Source organism: Galleria mellonella, unplaced genomic scaffold, assembly GCF_026898425.1.
Source record: "Galleria mellonella isolate WM207_F2 unplaced genomic scaffold, CSIRO_AGI_GalMel_v1 utg33, whole genome shotgun sequence".
NCBI classification, from domain to species: Eukaryota; Metazoa; Arthropoda; class Insecta; order Lepidoptera; family Pyralidae; genus Galleria; species Galleria mellonella.
The window spans coordinates 3,185,123-3,204,215 of NW_026442079.1; the positions used below are offsets into that span (position 1 = coordinate 3,185,123).

A 19,093-nucleotide genomic window follows, 5' to 3' on the forward strand; every position below is an offset into this window, starting at 1 on the left:
AATTTGATGCTTGATTAAAAATCTTTTAGCATTAAATAATTTTGATTATACATCTATTTTTACTTTCATACATCTAGGTACATATTGAAATTTATATTTTAATACTTTATTTTAAATTTGCAGTATTTTTTATCAAAATGTCTTTACATGTAATGGTATTCATTAAATATAAAATTTTTGTCTACTAATCGGTATGTCTTATCAATTAAGATTATCTCTTTAAAAACCTCTGCATATGATATCAAACTTTCAGTATTGTGTACGAGATCTGATTGTAGAGTGTTACACTGGAATTAAATGTTGAATTACATTAATTAATGAAAATGTTCTTTTAAACGACACATTTTACTAAACATCGCTTGGAGTAATTATTTCAATAAAATGTAAGTATAAAATCGTATTTTGTGTTATTATTGTATTAATAGATATTATAAAGAATTAATATTTGTATAAATATCTACCTAGATGTAGGTTTTATTTAATATATAAAGTACTTATACTTTTTAAGTTTGCTGAATGTGAAATTATATGCTTTTATTTTATGTTTTTATGTGATATATAAAAGCGCAAGTATTCATTTTGTACCTATTTGTTATATATGTATTACTGATATTATTTGACTTAATTTTCATAATGATGATGTCTATATGCTGTTTCCGTCAGCTTGTTTGCCACTACAAATTGCATAAAAATGTTTAATACTTTTTGTAGTCTATTTAAATAAATATACGAGTCATTGGTATTTTTTATTATATATGGATATATTGGTGTATTTATTATATGAATATAATGTAACTTATTAATTTATTTTTATTACTAATTAACACTTTGTAATTTAAGCTAAAAATAAAAAAAGAGATATATATCAATGTGGTTGAATATCTTTTAGTATTTCTCAACAAATGTAATTTTGAAATATCGCATGTAAAACTATTTTGCAACTTACTAGCTATATATGTTACAAAGAGTAGACTCTTCTTCCACTACTCGTATTTTGTAACTTCTTATACTGTATTGGCATATGATTTTAGGACCTCTTCGATTAGTATTACGTTTAACTACTTCTTCATAATCGCGATCAAATTGTAAAAAAATATATATTGTTTGATTAACAGTTTGCTTCAATGATTTACACTTTTGTATTATACATTTAATATTATATATTAAGATATCAAATAGAGTATTTATTTAATGCATAATTATCTTTAACAATCGTAAAGGGCTAAGCAATATCATTATCTGTCTGTAATCTAAAGTTATTTGTCAACACGAAACATTACAAAACTTACATACCTACTGCCCCATTTTCATACATTCTTTTAACAACTTGGATAAATATAATCAATTGCTCTTTATGATGATAAGTAATAACTGTATACAAAATTGCAAATACAATGGAATTGTAATAATTTCTTTATCAGCTGTTAGTGTCCATTATCAGCTTTCGAGTACATAATTCATTATATTCAAGGCAATGAACTTAACACTGGTTTAATTGTAGTCGTTTTGAATAAACTACTATATATGGTAAACTAATAACGCATTGAAACAAAATAAATAAAAGAAATGAAAAATTTGATGCGAATTATTAATATTAAAGTAATTTTTTCACTCTGAAATATAACAGTCGGACACTCATCTTTATGTCGTAGGAGTACCGCACCATGTGGTTCTTTTCATCGTTTTTAATGCGAACTTCTTAGGAATGGAACGCTTTTCCTATATATGTGTGTTCTAGGATACAAACTGTCATGTCAGTGATATGTATTTTCTGAGTAAGCGTACGTACCATCTAATATTTTATTATTATTTACCATCAGATAAGGCAAGATTAAGGGCAAATACATTTAGGAATTAGCTCAATACTAAATACAAAAATTGATGTTAGTCACACAGTAAAAATTCTTAACTTATTAAAAACTTAGCTATTTTATAACTCCTGTTAAAAATATGAATAGTTTATTAGGTTTCAATGAATACCACAATTGTAAACGATCAAGTTAATAATTTTTCGACGATAAAAACAAAATTATTTTGGTCACTTACTAAAGTTGTGTTCTATCGACACCGTAGTAACAAAACAAATAATTCATTATTATATACGTACATTATCTAGAAGCTGAGTTAGATTGATTTGCCTTTCCTACCTAGATAGATACTTATGAAGTAGGTCCAATTTACAATAATGGATGTATTTGATATATATTTTAACGGGGAAGCTAGACTTCCTAAAAAGGCGTATGTGTAATATCGGTTATATCTTTGGGCATAGACGAAAGATAAGCTCCTGATAATTTCTCCTACTCTCTTCGGGATTGACGAAATGTGATCCTGGTATAGAATGGGCTAACCTTCTTTTTTCCGTAGGCGTTGTAAGTGATGATTAGGGAAACTTAGTGGTCAATGAATAGACATCCTATATTTCTATTGATTTCAAATTTGGTTTAGTTTTCATATTGTTGGTCCGCACATATTACAATGGAAATAATCGAAACATTACTATGAGCTCTATATAAATATTAGGTGTAAAGTTAATTTTATTTTTTATCTATCTATGTACAGAACCCTCAGCATGCGAGTTGAACTTGCACCTTATTTTTTTTAATAAATATGTAGGTAGGTATATTGACTGCTGTTTTTTGATAACATATGAATTAAATGTTTATTAGTAGAACGTTGAGTTCTGCGATTTGTATTCGAAATTAATTCTTTATTGATTACATTATTAAAAATAATTGAGATATAAACGATAACAACCGGATTTCTCTGCAATATCATTTCACGACATGTATATGATCAAATTCGGTGAAAAGAAGTCGATAATAACTATACATTGAACTCTTATTTACTTGCAGCGTATAAAGATAGCGTAGGCGATGTTACTATTTCTTTATCACCTTTTTATTATTTTTATTTTTATTATTACTGCTGGACATAAGTCCGTCCCCCGTAAGGGGAGTTTTACCAGTAGCTCCCATGATTGGCAGACGGGTTGGCAACTGCAGTTAGGCTTTTAGAGATGTTTTAAGAGGGACGCTGCCGCTCATCCGCTGCTACTCACCTTCCTTGAGATATTTCAAGAATAAGATTATTAAAAGATTTATTATTATTATTTCAAGATTTTCAGTATTAGATTAAGCTAACGTAGAAAGGGGAAAAATAAATATAATAAATATAAATATATACGGACAAATCACACAGATTGAGCTAGCCCCAAAGTAAGTTCGAGACTTGTGTTATGGGATACTAACTCAACGATACTATATTTATAATAGATACATATATAGATAAACATCCAAGACCCAGGACAATCAGGAAAAGATCGTTTTCTATCATGACCTGGCCGGGGATCGAACCCGGGGCCTCCACGTCGCAGGCAGGCGTGTTGACCGCTGCGCCATGGAGGACGACTAAATAATAAAAATAATGAAAATCATTGCTTTTTAATTGCATTAGATCAATGGATGTATCCTTACTAGTATTATTAATGTGAAAGTGAGATAGTTTATTGATTTATTACTTTTCAGCTAATAATGATTTACTAATCACTATATATATATATATATATATATATATATATATATATATATATATATATATATATATATATATATATATATATATATATATACTATATAGGATGGAGAAGGAGTTAGATAACCATTTTTTATCCCGGCATCTTTTATCAAGGTCTAGTCAAAGCAGGTAGGACTAAAAATATGAAGTATTACAGAAATTTTATTAATTTAAATTACAAAAGCGAAAACATTAAAGAATTTCTAAAAAGTCTCCGTAACAACCAATCTTGTGCGTGCAAAGCCGTGGGAAACAGCTAGCACTGATTACAGAAACAATCGTGCTGATTAATTTAAGCCCTACTATACAAATATGACAAATGACTGTTTTACAATTGTAATCTGCTAAGTAATATTAATAATTCTATTATAGTACTTATCGGTAAATGAAGTTCCTTTAATTAATGAATTTAGTACCTATGTATATGATAGTGATTTTCATGTTGTCTTTTTTTAGAGATCTCTAGCCAGTTTTATATTTCTGTAAGTCCTAATTACGAGAAGAGATTGTTAGTTTACAATATAGAACCTTTATAAAATAAAACATAAGAACATTATTAATTTTTAAACTTCTCGAAATAGTTCCATATTAAATGTGCAAGATTTTGAGAAAGAAACGACAACTATTATGTAGTTATAAAATGATGTATATTTTATTTTACCTTTAAAGTATTTTATTTATATTATTATTTGAGCCATTAACTCTCCACTACTGAACATAGTCTTCCTCATAAGGGAAGTTTTGCCAGTAGTTGCTACGCTTGTCAGGCGGGTTGGCAACTGCTTTTAGAGATGTTTTAAGAGGGACGCTGTTGTTCATCCTATGGGAAAGTAAGCGGTGGCCTATTCTATGCCGGGACCACATGGCAAAGACAACGACACACGTTACAATATATTAATGTCAGCTTTTAAGCACGATATTTTACGCGTGACCAGTGTTCGTTATTTTTTTAATGGATGATAATGGAATAATGGCTCCGCCTGCACTATCAGTATAGTGGGGCACCAGTGAGGGATGATAGGTGAAGATGAAGTAGGTCAATTAGCCCATCGTGACAAATTCACTAATGAATCAATCCCGATGGCATCCAGAGAAACCGTGAGGAGATCGACCTGATAGGGTATATTGCTAATAATAGGGTTACTAATCCCCATTTCTAACAATCCCTTTCCCCCACCGGTGTATGTTTATTGACCGGGATAAAAAATAACCTACATATACTCTTCTTCTTATATAATATATGTACACGTATTACATTCCGTATAATACGTGTATATCAAATTTCATAGTGATTGGTTAAAGCACTATAAGATAACAAACAAGTAATTTGTTTATTTTCTCACTTTTATGATTATAATATTAGTAAAGAAATCATTATGATAGAGTTAAATAATAAATCTATAAAACTCAGTCTAACTCATAGACGTGGTATAATGTTCTACATACTGACAAACTGGCAATAAAGTCTCAAAAAGGAGAATAGTTACATTGGTTTGCGTGTTTTATAATGGTATGTGTGTGACAGGTTTAAATTTATATGGAACTGAAATTGAAAAATAGCAAATATTTTACTTATTTTGTACAATTTTAATTTCAGTTCTTGGACGTTCAAAACTTTTTTGAGTCAAATTAGTTATATTTTTCTATCAATAATTATATAAAATATTTATGATTGTTCTATAACATTGCATTTAAAGAGATAAATGTTTAAAATGTAATTACGTAAAAAAAAAAAACAAATCAAAATGTAAAAATAATTAGAACTTGTTTTGTTCATACACGTACACCAAATACGATACTAATCAATACCAAATCAGCTTCGAGCTTGTATTGTGCAAAGAATATATAATTACTCTGTTTTTAGATGAATGCCCTATCTTTCTGTATATATGTACGTATCTCTATATATATTCTATTACGTGTGTTTTCTTTTACATTACCATCGTACATACTTGTGTATACTTTATAATCTAAAATCTAAGGCAAAAGTTTAGGTTAAGGATAGTATCTACCTAAGTGATTAGAGAGGAACGCTCATTTTTCAAAAAGAATATTCAGATCTGTTATTGCGAATTCAATCTTTAAAATTCGAATTCTAATTATCAGCTGGTATAAAAAAAAAAGACGGCCAAGGCTTTCATTATTAATATTTTACTCAGTAATTTGCGTCATAATTGATCGTATCGTATCTATCAGTTTAAAGACGTCAATGCTATAACATCTAGATCAGTTAGATATTTACGTACTTTGTTATCCAGTTAATGATTGTTTTCTATTTGATTGAGGTTGAAGATTGTTGTCAGTATTTAATTGACAATAGATATTACAGAGTCTTAAGAATTATCCAAATTAGCAGTGAGTAGATAAAGTCGCTTATAATTTCGACTAATTCTTTAGCGATGGTAAATATCACCCAGAAACCAAATTAATGCAATAGATGGATATTGCACCTTAATATAGAAGTATCGATTAAGCTCAGTGATATTATTAAGGCAATAGGTTTTTGTGATAAGTAGATATGTGTCATTCATTGCACTTGGCAACATGTACAGTTAAATATAGTTTTTATGCAGCCTAGAATGCATGAATGATCGATAGAAACGTACTAGAATACTTTATGGAAGCGGTAATCGGTGCCTACATATATGAATCTCATTCTCGTGCATTCTTGAGGGCGAAGATATTATATCTTACATTATAATATCTTTATTTTGTGTTTTGTGTAATTTCGCTGATTTATTTATTTAATTTAATATAAATAAGTATGGTATTTTAAATTAAATTAATTAAACTACTGAAGAGATGAAAACCTATCTTTCTTTATTTAATTTGAAATATATTTTTGCGTGCGTCTATGTACATATATAATGGAAAATTAATGACCATACCGTCATATAGATATCGCATTAAAAATGAATATACGTCTTAAAAATAATACAGATATATTTAATTATGAAATGTGACATTTTGTTTCAGTTTTGTAGATTAACAAATAGACCTGAGAGAGTATGTACGGGCATGGATCTAGCGTCATGTACGTGACATTAATGTTGCTGTGGGTCACTGGCAGTGGTGCTGTGGCACTATATAGTAAGTTTTTACTAGTCTGGATTATATTAATAACCGGAATAAAAGTAGCTAATGGGACCAATACTGAGGCGCCATTTTTCTAAAATTTCAATTTAATATAACGGCGAAATCTTTATATTGAGGACTAATTTTTTTCCTTTTTTTATTTTATTTTGGTATAAACAGTCATTACAAAAAAATATAGTTGTAATTTTTTTTTTGTTATATAAAAATAGACAACGAGTACCGAAATATGAATCACAATTAAACAACAATATTTTAAACATATAAATCCAAATTATTATAAATTTAGTTTATAACGGTCTATAAAAAAATAACATATAGATAAGTTTAAAGAAATGGAAACACACATTCGGCCCCATTGTCTTTCTCTTAAGTATAATGTGTATATCGTGTACTCTTTATTATGATTAAGTTGAGCAGTTAAGATGAAATAATAGACAAACAATTTTTTATACCTATAATATCAGTAAAGATAAGGATTATTATGGTGTTCCGAAAAACGGCAGAATGATTTCGTATGTATGTGTGTATGTATATAATGAACATCTAGATGGCGTATCAAGAGAAAAAATACTCGTAATTATAACAGATTTTGAGTTCACATCAGAAACACAACTGTGAAACCGCATCCAATTCGATGCAGTAGTTTTTGCGTGATTCCAGAACAACCACATAGACAGACAGATTGACAAAATTTGTTCTATTTTCTGTTGGTCTTATTAAGACCCCTAATATCAATATTTCTTAAGTATTTCCTATTTACAAGCATCGTCTAGTTACAATTTTATTGTATCAGAAATAATAAATAACACTAACGAAGATCTATTGAGGAAATTATTTACAACAAGTTTGGTTATGATAAAATTTAAGTACATATAAAATATAGTACTTTTTGATAGTGTTTTTTTGGAAATTGCTACTCTAACTTCTTTCGGACACTGTTTATTTTTATTTGTCACAGCTAATCAGTAATACAGTCTGGATTATTAATGGAATGTACGATAGATCCTTCGTTGGTTATCTGATTTTGCTATCTACGATATTTAGGTGTACATCAAATTTTCTATGACAATGTATAGATAGCTCGTGTTTATGATTTGTATTAAAGTTATCAAATGTTTTGTTACAGATGTAAGTGAAGAGCCTATTTATTCATCGATGGTCAACAAAAATGGTGAAACAGTGTATATATCCTACGAACTGATGAGCAAGTTAAGTTTGGAGCAGGAGACTTGGCATTTAAAGCCATGGTTAAGGACAAGGATTGAGGTATTGGATGGAGTTGTGAGGGAAGTTTCATGTATCGACGCGACTTCCAGTGAGAATTTTCCGGATGGAATATTTAATGGTAAGATGGCATTGATGTCTGTTTTTGTTGATTAATAAATATCAGGGTTTCCATTCTTCCAAATATTATATTATTAACTTAATTTTGTACATCATATGAATATTTTAATTGACGGGACCTAAAAGTTAAATACACTTATTTACCTATTACAGTATCCTTAAATAATTAATAAATAAATTTTTTAACCAGTGTTGGAGAAATGCGAATGCTTTCTTTTTTGAAGTCGGTTAAAATTATTAGCGTGTCTTTGTTATATTCGTACCTATTATATTTACACAACATAAAACAAAAAAGTACATAAACAAAAAAGCTAACTTGATTTGTCTTGATAATATTTGTGTAATATTAGTAAACTAATTTGGATTGAAATTATTACAAAAATAGGGCTTAATATAAATAACTAGATAATATGAATAATACCAATAATATTTACATTATCTTGTTTTTCTTTTTTTTTTAAACCAATGATTCTATTAATATATGTAACTTAATGTTTTTAAAAATTCTTTGGAATTAAATGGCAATAACATATTTGTAATTCTAGAACCGATATTGTAATCAAAGAATGCAAATATTAATTGAGTAACTAGGTACCTACATTTATTGTTTTTACTGGACGTAAACAAAATGAATGATGATATGATATACACCTACTTAGGTGTTGAAAAAATATTGAAACTAATTATGTACAACTTTATCTTTAAAAATTACAAAAAATATAAGTATAAATATAATAAAAAGAGGCAAATAACTTACTTAAAATTGTAATAAATAAAATATTTTTATTGAATGATTAATATCACAAATAGATAATATAATAATTGATTAAAACTTTAACCGTACTGCAGTATTACGATTAAAAAAATATTATTTGATTTAAATTCAGTAGTGTGGTGAAGCGCAGGATATTTTTCAATATAATTGCACTACGGCAATGTCGCCACATATGATAAGGCTTTCAAATTTGCAATTTGTGTTATTGTATATCATTTGATGAAAAAATTTTGAATATTGTAACACATATTTTTTAAATATCATTTTTTGCTTTTTTATTTCTCGCCTATTTGCAAAAGCTATTATAATTTCAAATTAAATTTATTTCGTCCATTTTATTAGATAACATATGAAATCAACTGAATTTTTATTGCGTCGTATTACACCTCTGTAGTACCTTGAGTATGTTCAGAAGGTGTCACGACACACCATTTTAGTGGAGTTTGAGCTTTATTATTAGTATATTTAGCTGAACATTTACCATTAAGAGCGACGAGAAAGCACATAGCAGTCATATTATTATTTAATATTAGACTTCTGTTATACTTTTCGTGATTTTATTATAATTACTGTTCATGACATTCTTCTATGCTTGATTGTTGCAAATAAATATATTTGTATAAACATAAATATTTTCAGAGGACCAGCTACGAAAGGGGGCGTTTTTATTATATGCATTATTTGGAATTTATACATTCACATTATTAGCAATTGTGTGCAATGACTACTTCATTCCGAGCGTAGAGTTCATATGTGAAGATTTGAAAATACCACAGGTTAGTTTTTGTCGATTTATTAATATGTCTCATTACACATTCATAATACAAGTAGTTTTCAAGATTCCATTGCAACTATAGTATATATTATTATACGATTTAAATATAAGTGTACATAATGCGAGACGGGTCTGATTTGCAAGCATTGCAGTCGCCTCTAAAATGATTTTTAAAATAACTTCATAAGTTTATTTTTAACCGATTTCAAAAAAGGAAAAGGTTATGCGTTTGGTGGGTAATTATTTTTTGGATGTGACATGTATAATGCATAAAGATTTCGACGATATTTCAGAGCAGAGTTGCGAGATTTTTTTTTATAATACTTTTACATAGATAACGGATAGGGTGTACTTTCTGATCAGTTTCGTTATAATGTTAATTGCACTTACACACATTACACGACGTTTGTATTAAATAAAAATAATATTCTTGATTAGTCATATTGTTGATTGTTAGAATTGTAGTGATAGAATACCTCTCTTTAACGTTTATTACATGAAGGTAATATTTATCTAAAGATAAGAAAACAAAATAGGAAAATGTTACAGTTACGTAAATCTATTAGATACATAGATTTCAAATGATTCATAGATGTTGATTCATCTATGTAATAATGACTGAAAACCAGCGCTGTGCAGCTGTTCACATTGCGCTGGGACGCTCACAGTATCAGCTGAGCCGGTTTATTATTGGGACATATTTTAATTCGTGAAAATGGAACGGTAACTCCATCTCCGCTATCGGTATACGCTGACGGGACACCTGACGAAGATGAAAACATGTCAGTTAGCCTATAGTGATGAATTTCACAAGAAATAACCACGATGATTCCCAGTAAGAACTGCGTGGAGGTCAACTTGACAGGGTATATTGCTAGCAACAGGGCTTCTAGAACCTATTACTAACAATCCCCCTTATTATTGGGACTTACCGCGGTGCGATTTTACGTATATAGTACACATACCCAAATAAAGTTGTCAACTTGGTCGAGATGTATTGCATCGGTTTGTGGCACGACAGGACTCAACTATGAGATTAAGTCTCGAAAAATGGGAATGCTACTTTGAACTTTATTTATTATCAATTAGAGTTAGAAATTTTGTTGTAAATTCGGTATATAAAGATAAGAAAACAAATGTTAGACATATTGTTATTGTAAATCGATATTTTTTTGGCTATTATTTTGAATATTAGATGAATCATATTTAATTAAGGAAAATCCCTTTTTATCGGTATCAGGGACTATTGATGAAGATAAGTAGTATGGGCCTATACAGGTTAGTTGTTATGAATATATCAAAACGGAATTCATTAATCTGAATTACTTGCTCAAACATGTATAGTGTAAATGTAAAGAAAATTTCCTTGACATTGAAATTGTACTACTCATATTAAATCGATCACCTCAGTTTATGGTTTCTTAGGGAATATTGTTTTATATTTTATATGCTATCACTGGATTTCGGTTTAGTACATATCCGTTATGACGAACCTTATATATTACCATCACTGTGCCTTCATGTAACCTTAGGGGGGAACTAAAACTGTCGTATAAATCTCAGAACGAATCCAATCAAATGAAAGTATAGAAGGAAAGAGAAACAATGTAAATTAATTGAATATTTTATTATAATACTTTGAAGTTTGAAGACAGGTGTTTGTAACACCATGCTCTCCTTAAATCCTTTATTGACAGTATTACACACTATAAATACCATCCGTTTCTATACTGGACATATTTCCTTGAATTATATTGATTGAATGTGCCACATCATTATGCAGTTTGACCTACTTTTGTTTTTAATCATACCACATCATAATGAGAGCGTCGTAGCCCAGTGATGTACTACACGGATTATATACGATAAAGGCTGTAATTTTGAATCTAACTGATACCAAAAACTTTGTGTATCTAGTTCACTCTTCGGTTATTAAGAACACCGATAACAAACTAAATTAATCCGGATGATGGCGGTAGGCTCGCTCTCTTCCTCGTTGGATTCAAATATGCTCAGTGTGAAATGTGTGCATGCCAATACATTAATGCAACTAATACGCAGTGAAATTTTACCAATATAAAAAAAAATGTTACTAGATGATGTATAGACATAGGAGATATTTAAGAAAAAATAATATTAGGAGTCTTAACAGAACCAATAGATGTCAAAACAATAATTTAAAAATGTTTTTTTTTTCTGTCAATATATTTATTCCGGCATCACGTAAAAACTACTGCATCGAATTGAAAACGTTTTCACAGTTGTATTATGGAAGGTTTATCTTAAAATCTAGTATACATGTTATTTGGATGCTTTAAGATTTATGCCATCTAAAAGAAGTCTACTTTTTTTAGTTTTCCTATTTCTGACATTAAGTACCGAGCAAAAAACCAGTGTTTAAATAAAATGAAGTACTCGTAGCTATATGTATTACCGGGCTGTTATTTTTAGATTAAATGATTTTTAATTATAAATTTAATTATGGTAAAAGAATAAATAAATTATTAAAATTTGTTATTGATTTGCAGAATGTGGCAGCGGCTACTTTCATGTCTGTGGCCACTTCGTTCCCAGAGTTTTTTGTTAACGTGATATCAACATTCATTACTGAATCTGATATGGGAATAGGGACTATCATTGGATCTGCTATATTTAACGCACTCGGTGTAGGCGCTATTGGTGGATTAGCTGCAGTACAAGTAAGTACAAATTTTTTTAATGCGCAAATTCGACTAGAAAATTTTGCCTATAGGAATTTTTGGGGATTTTGTACTTAGAATTTAAGTTACTTTCGAATGGAATATTATTTTCTAAATGGAATATTATTATAAGTGCATTGGTATATTATAAAAAAAAACTTAGATTTTAAAATTAGGCGTGAATGTACTAGTATATTTATTTATTTTATTTATTTATAAATGTAGCTATTGTCAACAATTAGAATGTACGAGAGCCACTGTTGGTGATTTTCTGGTTTTAGAAAATATAAATCCTTTATATTTTTGTTTTTTTTTTTACAGTCAATTACAATAGAACCTGGACCGGTAACTAGAGATGTTATTATCTATATGGTTAATGTCGGTGTCCTGGTAGCTTTCGTGTGGGATGGACAAATAGATTGGTATGAAGCAGTGGTATTGGGCATCCTCTACGTAATTTACTTTGTGATAATGTTTAATAGCCTAAGAATGTTTGCTCTTTTTGGCAGACTTTTTGGAAATTGTACCAAAGGTGCTAGTAAGTACCGCATTTATTTTTTACTGACTTTTTCTTTTATTAAAAAAACTCGTGTGGTATTTAATAATGAGGTTTATACATAAAAAAAACATTAAAATTAATTAATTACCTTACAATCATTTTTTCTAGGGGAATATGTGGCTTAAGAGGTTTACCACTTTCCCTAAATATTGTTGTTAAATTGGTGTCAGCTTTAGCTAGAAGTAACCATAATGAACAATAATGCTTATGGTCTTCATATAAAACAGTAGTCATGCATGCATGCAAAACATATTACACAAAGGTGTAATATGTTTTGCATTATTTATTTAATAAATTTTAATTTACTAAAAAGGGGATATTTTGATAAAAATGATTGAGATCTCACATTCATTTTTATCAAAATTTTTATTGCTTTTATTTGCATTGCCATTGAGATTAGTAGCAGTTATTTAGCTATTATTATGGGAGTATAAAATGGGGCCTGAGATGATATTTTGGAATGACATATTATAGAGAAAATATTAATTTCGAGAGAAAGATAAATTTTATCTACAGAGCTAAATAAATAATAGAAATTCAATGGCAATTTTTCCTGCAATACATTTATGTTTTTTTTTTTATACTACTTAGAATGGCAAACAAGCTGACGGCCCACCTGATAGAAAGTGGTAACCGTCGCCTATAGACATGAGCAGTACCATGGACATAACAGAGTATACTGTTTCGCCCATGATATCCCCCATGCGTTGCCATTCCTGAGGACTTAGGTGTTATTCCTCTGTACCCTGTAAATTCACGCCATATCCCACCCTTCAAACCGAAACACGGCCATGTAAATACAACTGCTTCACGGTTGAAACACGAATGGGACAGAGGTACCCAAGCAATCGACTTTTGTACAAAGTCTCCCTCTGGTAAAATGTTAATTAATATGGCTGTATCTATATTTATACTCGTATATATCTTGCTATGTATAATTATACTTACTAAATAGTTTCATAAAAGCATAACATATTACTGTAAGGTATTAAGTTTATAGTAGATTTAGTCAATAGAGCTTCCAGTACAAGGACGTTATTGTACATGTAAGTTTAATGCGATTGTATGTAAATATAATAAATGCTTGTTTTAGCCTCAAGCGACATTATTAATGATGGCGGCAAACCTGTAGAGGAAGGAATTGATAATAAGGCTTGCAATGAAGCTAGTAAAACAGTTGATGTGTCTTCTATTGACAAAGTGTTAGTTGTTGAAAATGGTAATGATAGTATTAATAATAATGTGTTCATTTCAATTTGCTTTAAATTAAAGATATGAATATTTTTATTTTTAGTAGATGAAACTGAATTGAAACCACCAAAAAGTATATGGCGATTCCCTAAAGAAAAAACGTTATTTAAAAAAATATGGTGGATTTACACTTGGCCACTGAAGTTAATTCTTGGAGTAACAATTCCGTCTCCGATAAAATACAGGAAATTATATCCATTGGCTTTTATCATGTGCATAGTATGGATTGGAGTAAATTCATATTTCGTTACTTGGAGCATGACTGTTATAGGTTTGTTTTGCATATTTAAATTAAATAAATTTTTAGTATCAAGGATAGCACGTTTTCTATTTTCACGTTATTAAGTGTATGAACTTGTATTGTAGTCCTATTAATATTATAAATGCGAAAGTTTGTAAGGGTTGATGCAGGGATGGATGTTTGTTATTTTTTTACGTAATAATTATTATAATTGAATGAATGGATCAATAGAAATTCGTCGTGTGGTATCGGCATAGAATAGGCCACTTCTTCCTTTCCCGTGGGCGTCGTAAGAAGCGACTAAGGGAAAGCGAGGGATGGGCAGTAGCGATTCTCTTAAAACATCCCCAAATCTAACTGCGGTTTTCAATCCACCTACCAAGCGTGACAATTGCTGGAAAATACCACGAAAGGAAGAGGCTTATGTTCAGCAGCGGGCAGTTAAAGGCTAATATTATGGTGATGATATAAAAGTGAATGATTGTATATGTAATCTAGTTTATTTAAAGCTATGTACGTAAAACATAAAATCTATCAATTTTATCATTTATATTAGATTTCTAAATAAATTGATAAATAGATAATACTTGGCAATAACGATATGTTTATGTTTAAAGTTTCATCGTGATTTTAGGTGAAACCTTCTTTATACCTGAGTCAGTGATGGGAATGACATTCTTGGCATTCGGTGGCTGTTTGCCTGAGGCTTGTTCTATTTTCATCATGTCTCGACGAGGTAATTACATTTTATTATTTTAATTTTACTTAATATATAAGTTATTAATTACATGCAAATGCTTAATGCGAATTTACTATGTATTTTGTGTTCTCATTTTGTTACATAATTTTTTTAAAATAGGTAAACTTTCCTATAATTTCTATAAACGATCATGTGCCAAGTTCTCATGTTCATATAATCTTTTTACAGTAAAATCCAGATTGTTTGTACTTTAATATCACAGTTACAATATGGGAACTTAAAAGCTAATTTAATAAATTATTATAAAGGTCTTTAGTCATTATAACGAAGGCAGATGTTTGACATAATGTCTCAAATTTGTTTTTTAAAACCCGTCATGTGGCAGTCTATAAAGTGCGAAATATGGAAGTGCGATGCTACTGAATCGCGAGTGTATAGCTTGCAATTATGTATAGTTTATTATTATAAATATATTAATATATTTTAAGTTTGAAATTTTGTGCTTTATGTTTTTTTTTTTATAACGCTGAGCAATAAAAATATACGTCCATCTAACAAGATGGACTGACTATCCAATTTAGTGTAATCTTTATTCATTCTTGTTTTAAATTATGGAGTTTATGGAATCTAATTTCATATCACACAAATTGCTTTTTAGTGCAGATGTATAGATAAAATAAGTATTTATCTATGTTTAACATTGCTTTCTATTATAAATTATATCAAATAATGAATTGTTTGGTTTTAATATGCTAAATTATTTTATTATCTGCGAAGTTAATTTGTAACTTATGATGTTATGAAACTTGTTAATTGACATTTTAACATACGTAATAATTATAAAACATTTAAAAATCTCAGAAACATTAACACCTACTTGATCGATTATTTCAGGCGAAGGTGGCATTGGAGTATCAAATGCTTTGGGCGCAAACTCGTTGGCGATATTGTTCGCATTAGGGCTTCCATGGCTGATCAAAACTTTAGTTAACATCGCCCGAGGTGCTGATGAGACAGCTATACTAATCAATTCGGCTGGAATTGACTTCATTGTGGGGTCATTGTTGGTGGCTGTCGTATGTTTATGGATCACTTTGTTCTTTGGGAAGTTTAAATTAAGAAAATCTATTGGATTCGCGTTATCGGTACTCTACATTATATTTATCACTTTTGCGATTCTTGTCGAGATGGGTGTAATTTTGGATAGAGGATTCGAAGCTTGTTGACCCAAGGTATTTATTTTGTATTAGTGCATCGCTGAACTCAAATCTCTATGATGAGTAATATGATTTACAAGATTACATTGTAGAAACAAATCATTTCTCAAATGTAATTACAAGAAGTTTGGTCGCGACGTAAAACCATGTCGAATTTTAGAGACGTTGGTCATTAAAAATAGTACAGGTAGGTTGAAGAAAGAGATATTATCTATCTTCACGACACACGAAATATATGAATTAAAATTTCTTTAAGTGACACAAAATGTTAAATAAACAGTATCGATTAATAGAAACAGTATGGATCAGTAAAATACATATAAGAATAATGTTATTAAAAAGTCTCATGTAGATGTTGTTGACTTTATGCATTTTTACTATTATTAATTCTTTAATTTTTATTAAACGTATGTTTTCACTTATCACAGCAAGACTTACATACAGAAGTTATATATATATTTGGGTACCTTGTCCCATTCGCATTTCTGCCAATAAGCAGCCATGTTTCAGTTGAAAGGGTGAGATGGATGAATTTATACGTTACGGAGGCATAACCTTAGTCTTTAGGAATGGTTACGTATTAGCTAAACTATGGGTATCATAATGTATTATGTGGTATATCAGTTATCAAAGATGAGTGGTAATATTATAATGGATATCTCTGTGATGTTTGTACAATGTGACATGATCCTGAGGCCGTCAGCTTCCTATTAAGTACAAGTTGTATAAAAAATCAACAGAAATGTTTCAGAAAAAAGTATGAAATGTTTTTGTGTATAACAAAATGACAATAAAGAGAGTGCCAATAATGTCTGTGATGTTAGAAAATAAATTAGATCTGAAATGCGATAGGCATCGTATACATGAAACATGCATCAGCATGTGTGAACATAATGTACTTATTTGTAGGTTGCGTTATAATATATTCCGTACAGTTGCGTTAAAAATATTTTGTTACCTATTAGTTTTAATTTACATATTTTTGTACGTAAATAAGTGAGTGAGCCAAGTTGATGTATGTGTATATTGAGTTACATAGACAGGCTGGTATATATACTCCTTTGGAAAAAATGAGTACGTTAGCAGTAAGACCAAGGACGTTGAAAATAGTTTATATTAATAATATCAATAGAGTTGTAAATGGCGTAAAAAATTGTAAATAAACATTAAAACCAATCTATATATATTATCTTTTATATATACGTACTCTTGGACTAGTGAAAGAAAGTTATGGAGTTATAAATAACCAAAGACTAGGTCCTAAGTAACTCCGTTACTATTTTGCAAGGATGTGGTTTGACCAAAATTGTGTTATATCAACCCTTATTTTTAGCTCTAATTTAAAAAGATTAAAGTTATTCACTTTAATGAAATAAATAAAATAATGAAATAATTAATCACATATTATTTTATTGCGCAGAATATATTTTTAATTAATATTTAACATATCGCACCGCTCACAATCGATAGGGAATTCATCCTTACACGCTTAAACCTAAATGGTGACGTACAATGTGGTTTCAAAGAAAATTTCTCCTGCGAACGCTTAGGCTAGGTAGATAGAGTCAGGTAGATAGAGCTCCCTGCTGAGGTTTCTCCTAGAGACTATAGTATATAAGAGTTTCTTCAGAGACGGCAAAGCGCACGTGACACCCCTGGTTTTGCAGGCGTCCATAGGCTACAGTAACCGTTTACCATCAGACGGGCTGTAGGCTTGTTTACAACTCTCATGAAATAAAAAAAAAGTAATTTCCCGTTTCTTGATGAATATTGAACAATTTATAACTAAATAAATGATAAATGCAAAAAAGTCAAAGCCAAAGAATAAAACACAGACTGTGTTTTATTCTTTAAAACTGTTTGACATAACGACAAAACTATATCTTGAGGCCTGGACTCTCATAAGTTATACTTACGTCTATTTCTTTAATGTAAAATAATTTCGTTTATTTTTTACATTTTCTACCAAACTTCGCATATAAATTCACCTTTTTGCTTGTTTATCTTATTTGCCTTTTGTCGTTATGTCACCAGATGATCTTCATTATACTTAACATGAAACTGTATTTAAATTAATTTCTTAAGGATATTAGGTATAAGAATAACACTTAAAAAAATTTAATATATTTAAACACCTATTTTTATAACAATTTACTGAAATAGGTTGTTTACCTAAATAATATTACATACTGTAGAACTCTACATGAGGTACATATGAAATATAGAAACAAACTTAAGTTATAGTTTGGACCCCAGACATATTAGCGTCAATATGAATAGCATCTGATATGAACAAAATAATACTAATAAATAAGCTTATGAATTCCTGTATTCGATTCGAAAGATGAAACAGTAAATTTGTAATTAAGTACAGACATTTTTCTATAACACTTAACACCCAAACAACAATGTATAATTAGAAACCTCATTTCACTACAAATACCTTAATAATATAGGTGACGAATAATTTTCATTAACATTATTAAATCGATTTTAACATAAACTGTCTTACGTAGGTACCTAAAGGGCGTTTATTTACAATTCAGTTTGTCCCATTTTAATGACCTTACGAATTGTGGTGTGGAAAGCTAGTACAACATATCTGGACATCAAAGCATTCGTCACATTACAAGTTCGTTAAAAATGTTTCAAAAGAATATATTGTTACATCTCCTCAAAAATATATGTCGGTAACGAATGTTCTTTATGTATTTTTCTTCATACTTGTGTAATCGGAAATAAGATGAATAAATTTCACAATAAGATATGCTTTTAAATTGGTAAATGTATACATAGCTCTTATAGGTTCCTACTTACCTATACATATAGATAAGATATTATAGAACTTACAATTATCATC

The 19,093-nt window shown here is 29.5% G+C and overlaps 1 protein-coding gene across 2 annotated transcripts; it reads left to right on the forward strand.

The window, feature by feature from the left end:
* Nucleotides 1–240: 240 nt before the first annotated feature.
* On the forward strand, nt 241–19,010 carry LOC113519113 (sodium/potassium/calcium exchanger 3-like). 2 transcript variants are annotated; one of them, XM_026904185.3, is made up of 10 exons: nt 241–383; nt 6,553–6,666; nt 7,799–8,017; nt 9,431–9,567; nt 12,095–12,265; nt 12,587–12,803; nt 13,918–14,043; nt 14,122–14,346; nt 14,951–15,052; nt 15,911–19,010. In XM_026904185.3, the coding sequence occupies exons 2-10, from the start codon at nt 6,585–6,587 to the stop codon at nt 16,240–16,242; spliced, it is 1,611 nt and encodes a 536-aa protein (XP_026759986.2). In that variant the 5' UTR covers nt 241–383; nt 6,553–6,584; the 3' UTR covers nt 16,243–19,010. The 2 variants fall into 2 exon arrangements, with proteins under 2 accessions (XP_026759986.2, XP_026759972.2); XM_026904171.3 differs by having other exon boundaries at nt 242–383; nt 14,119–14,346.
* Nucleotides 19,011–19,093: the final 83 nt, after the last annotated feature.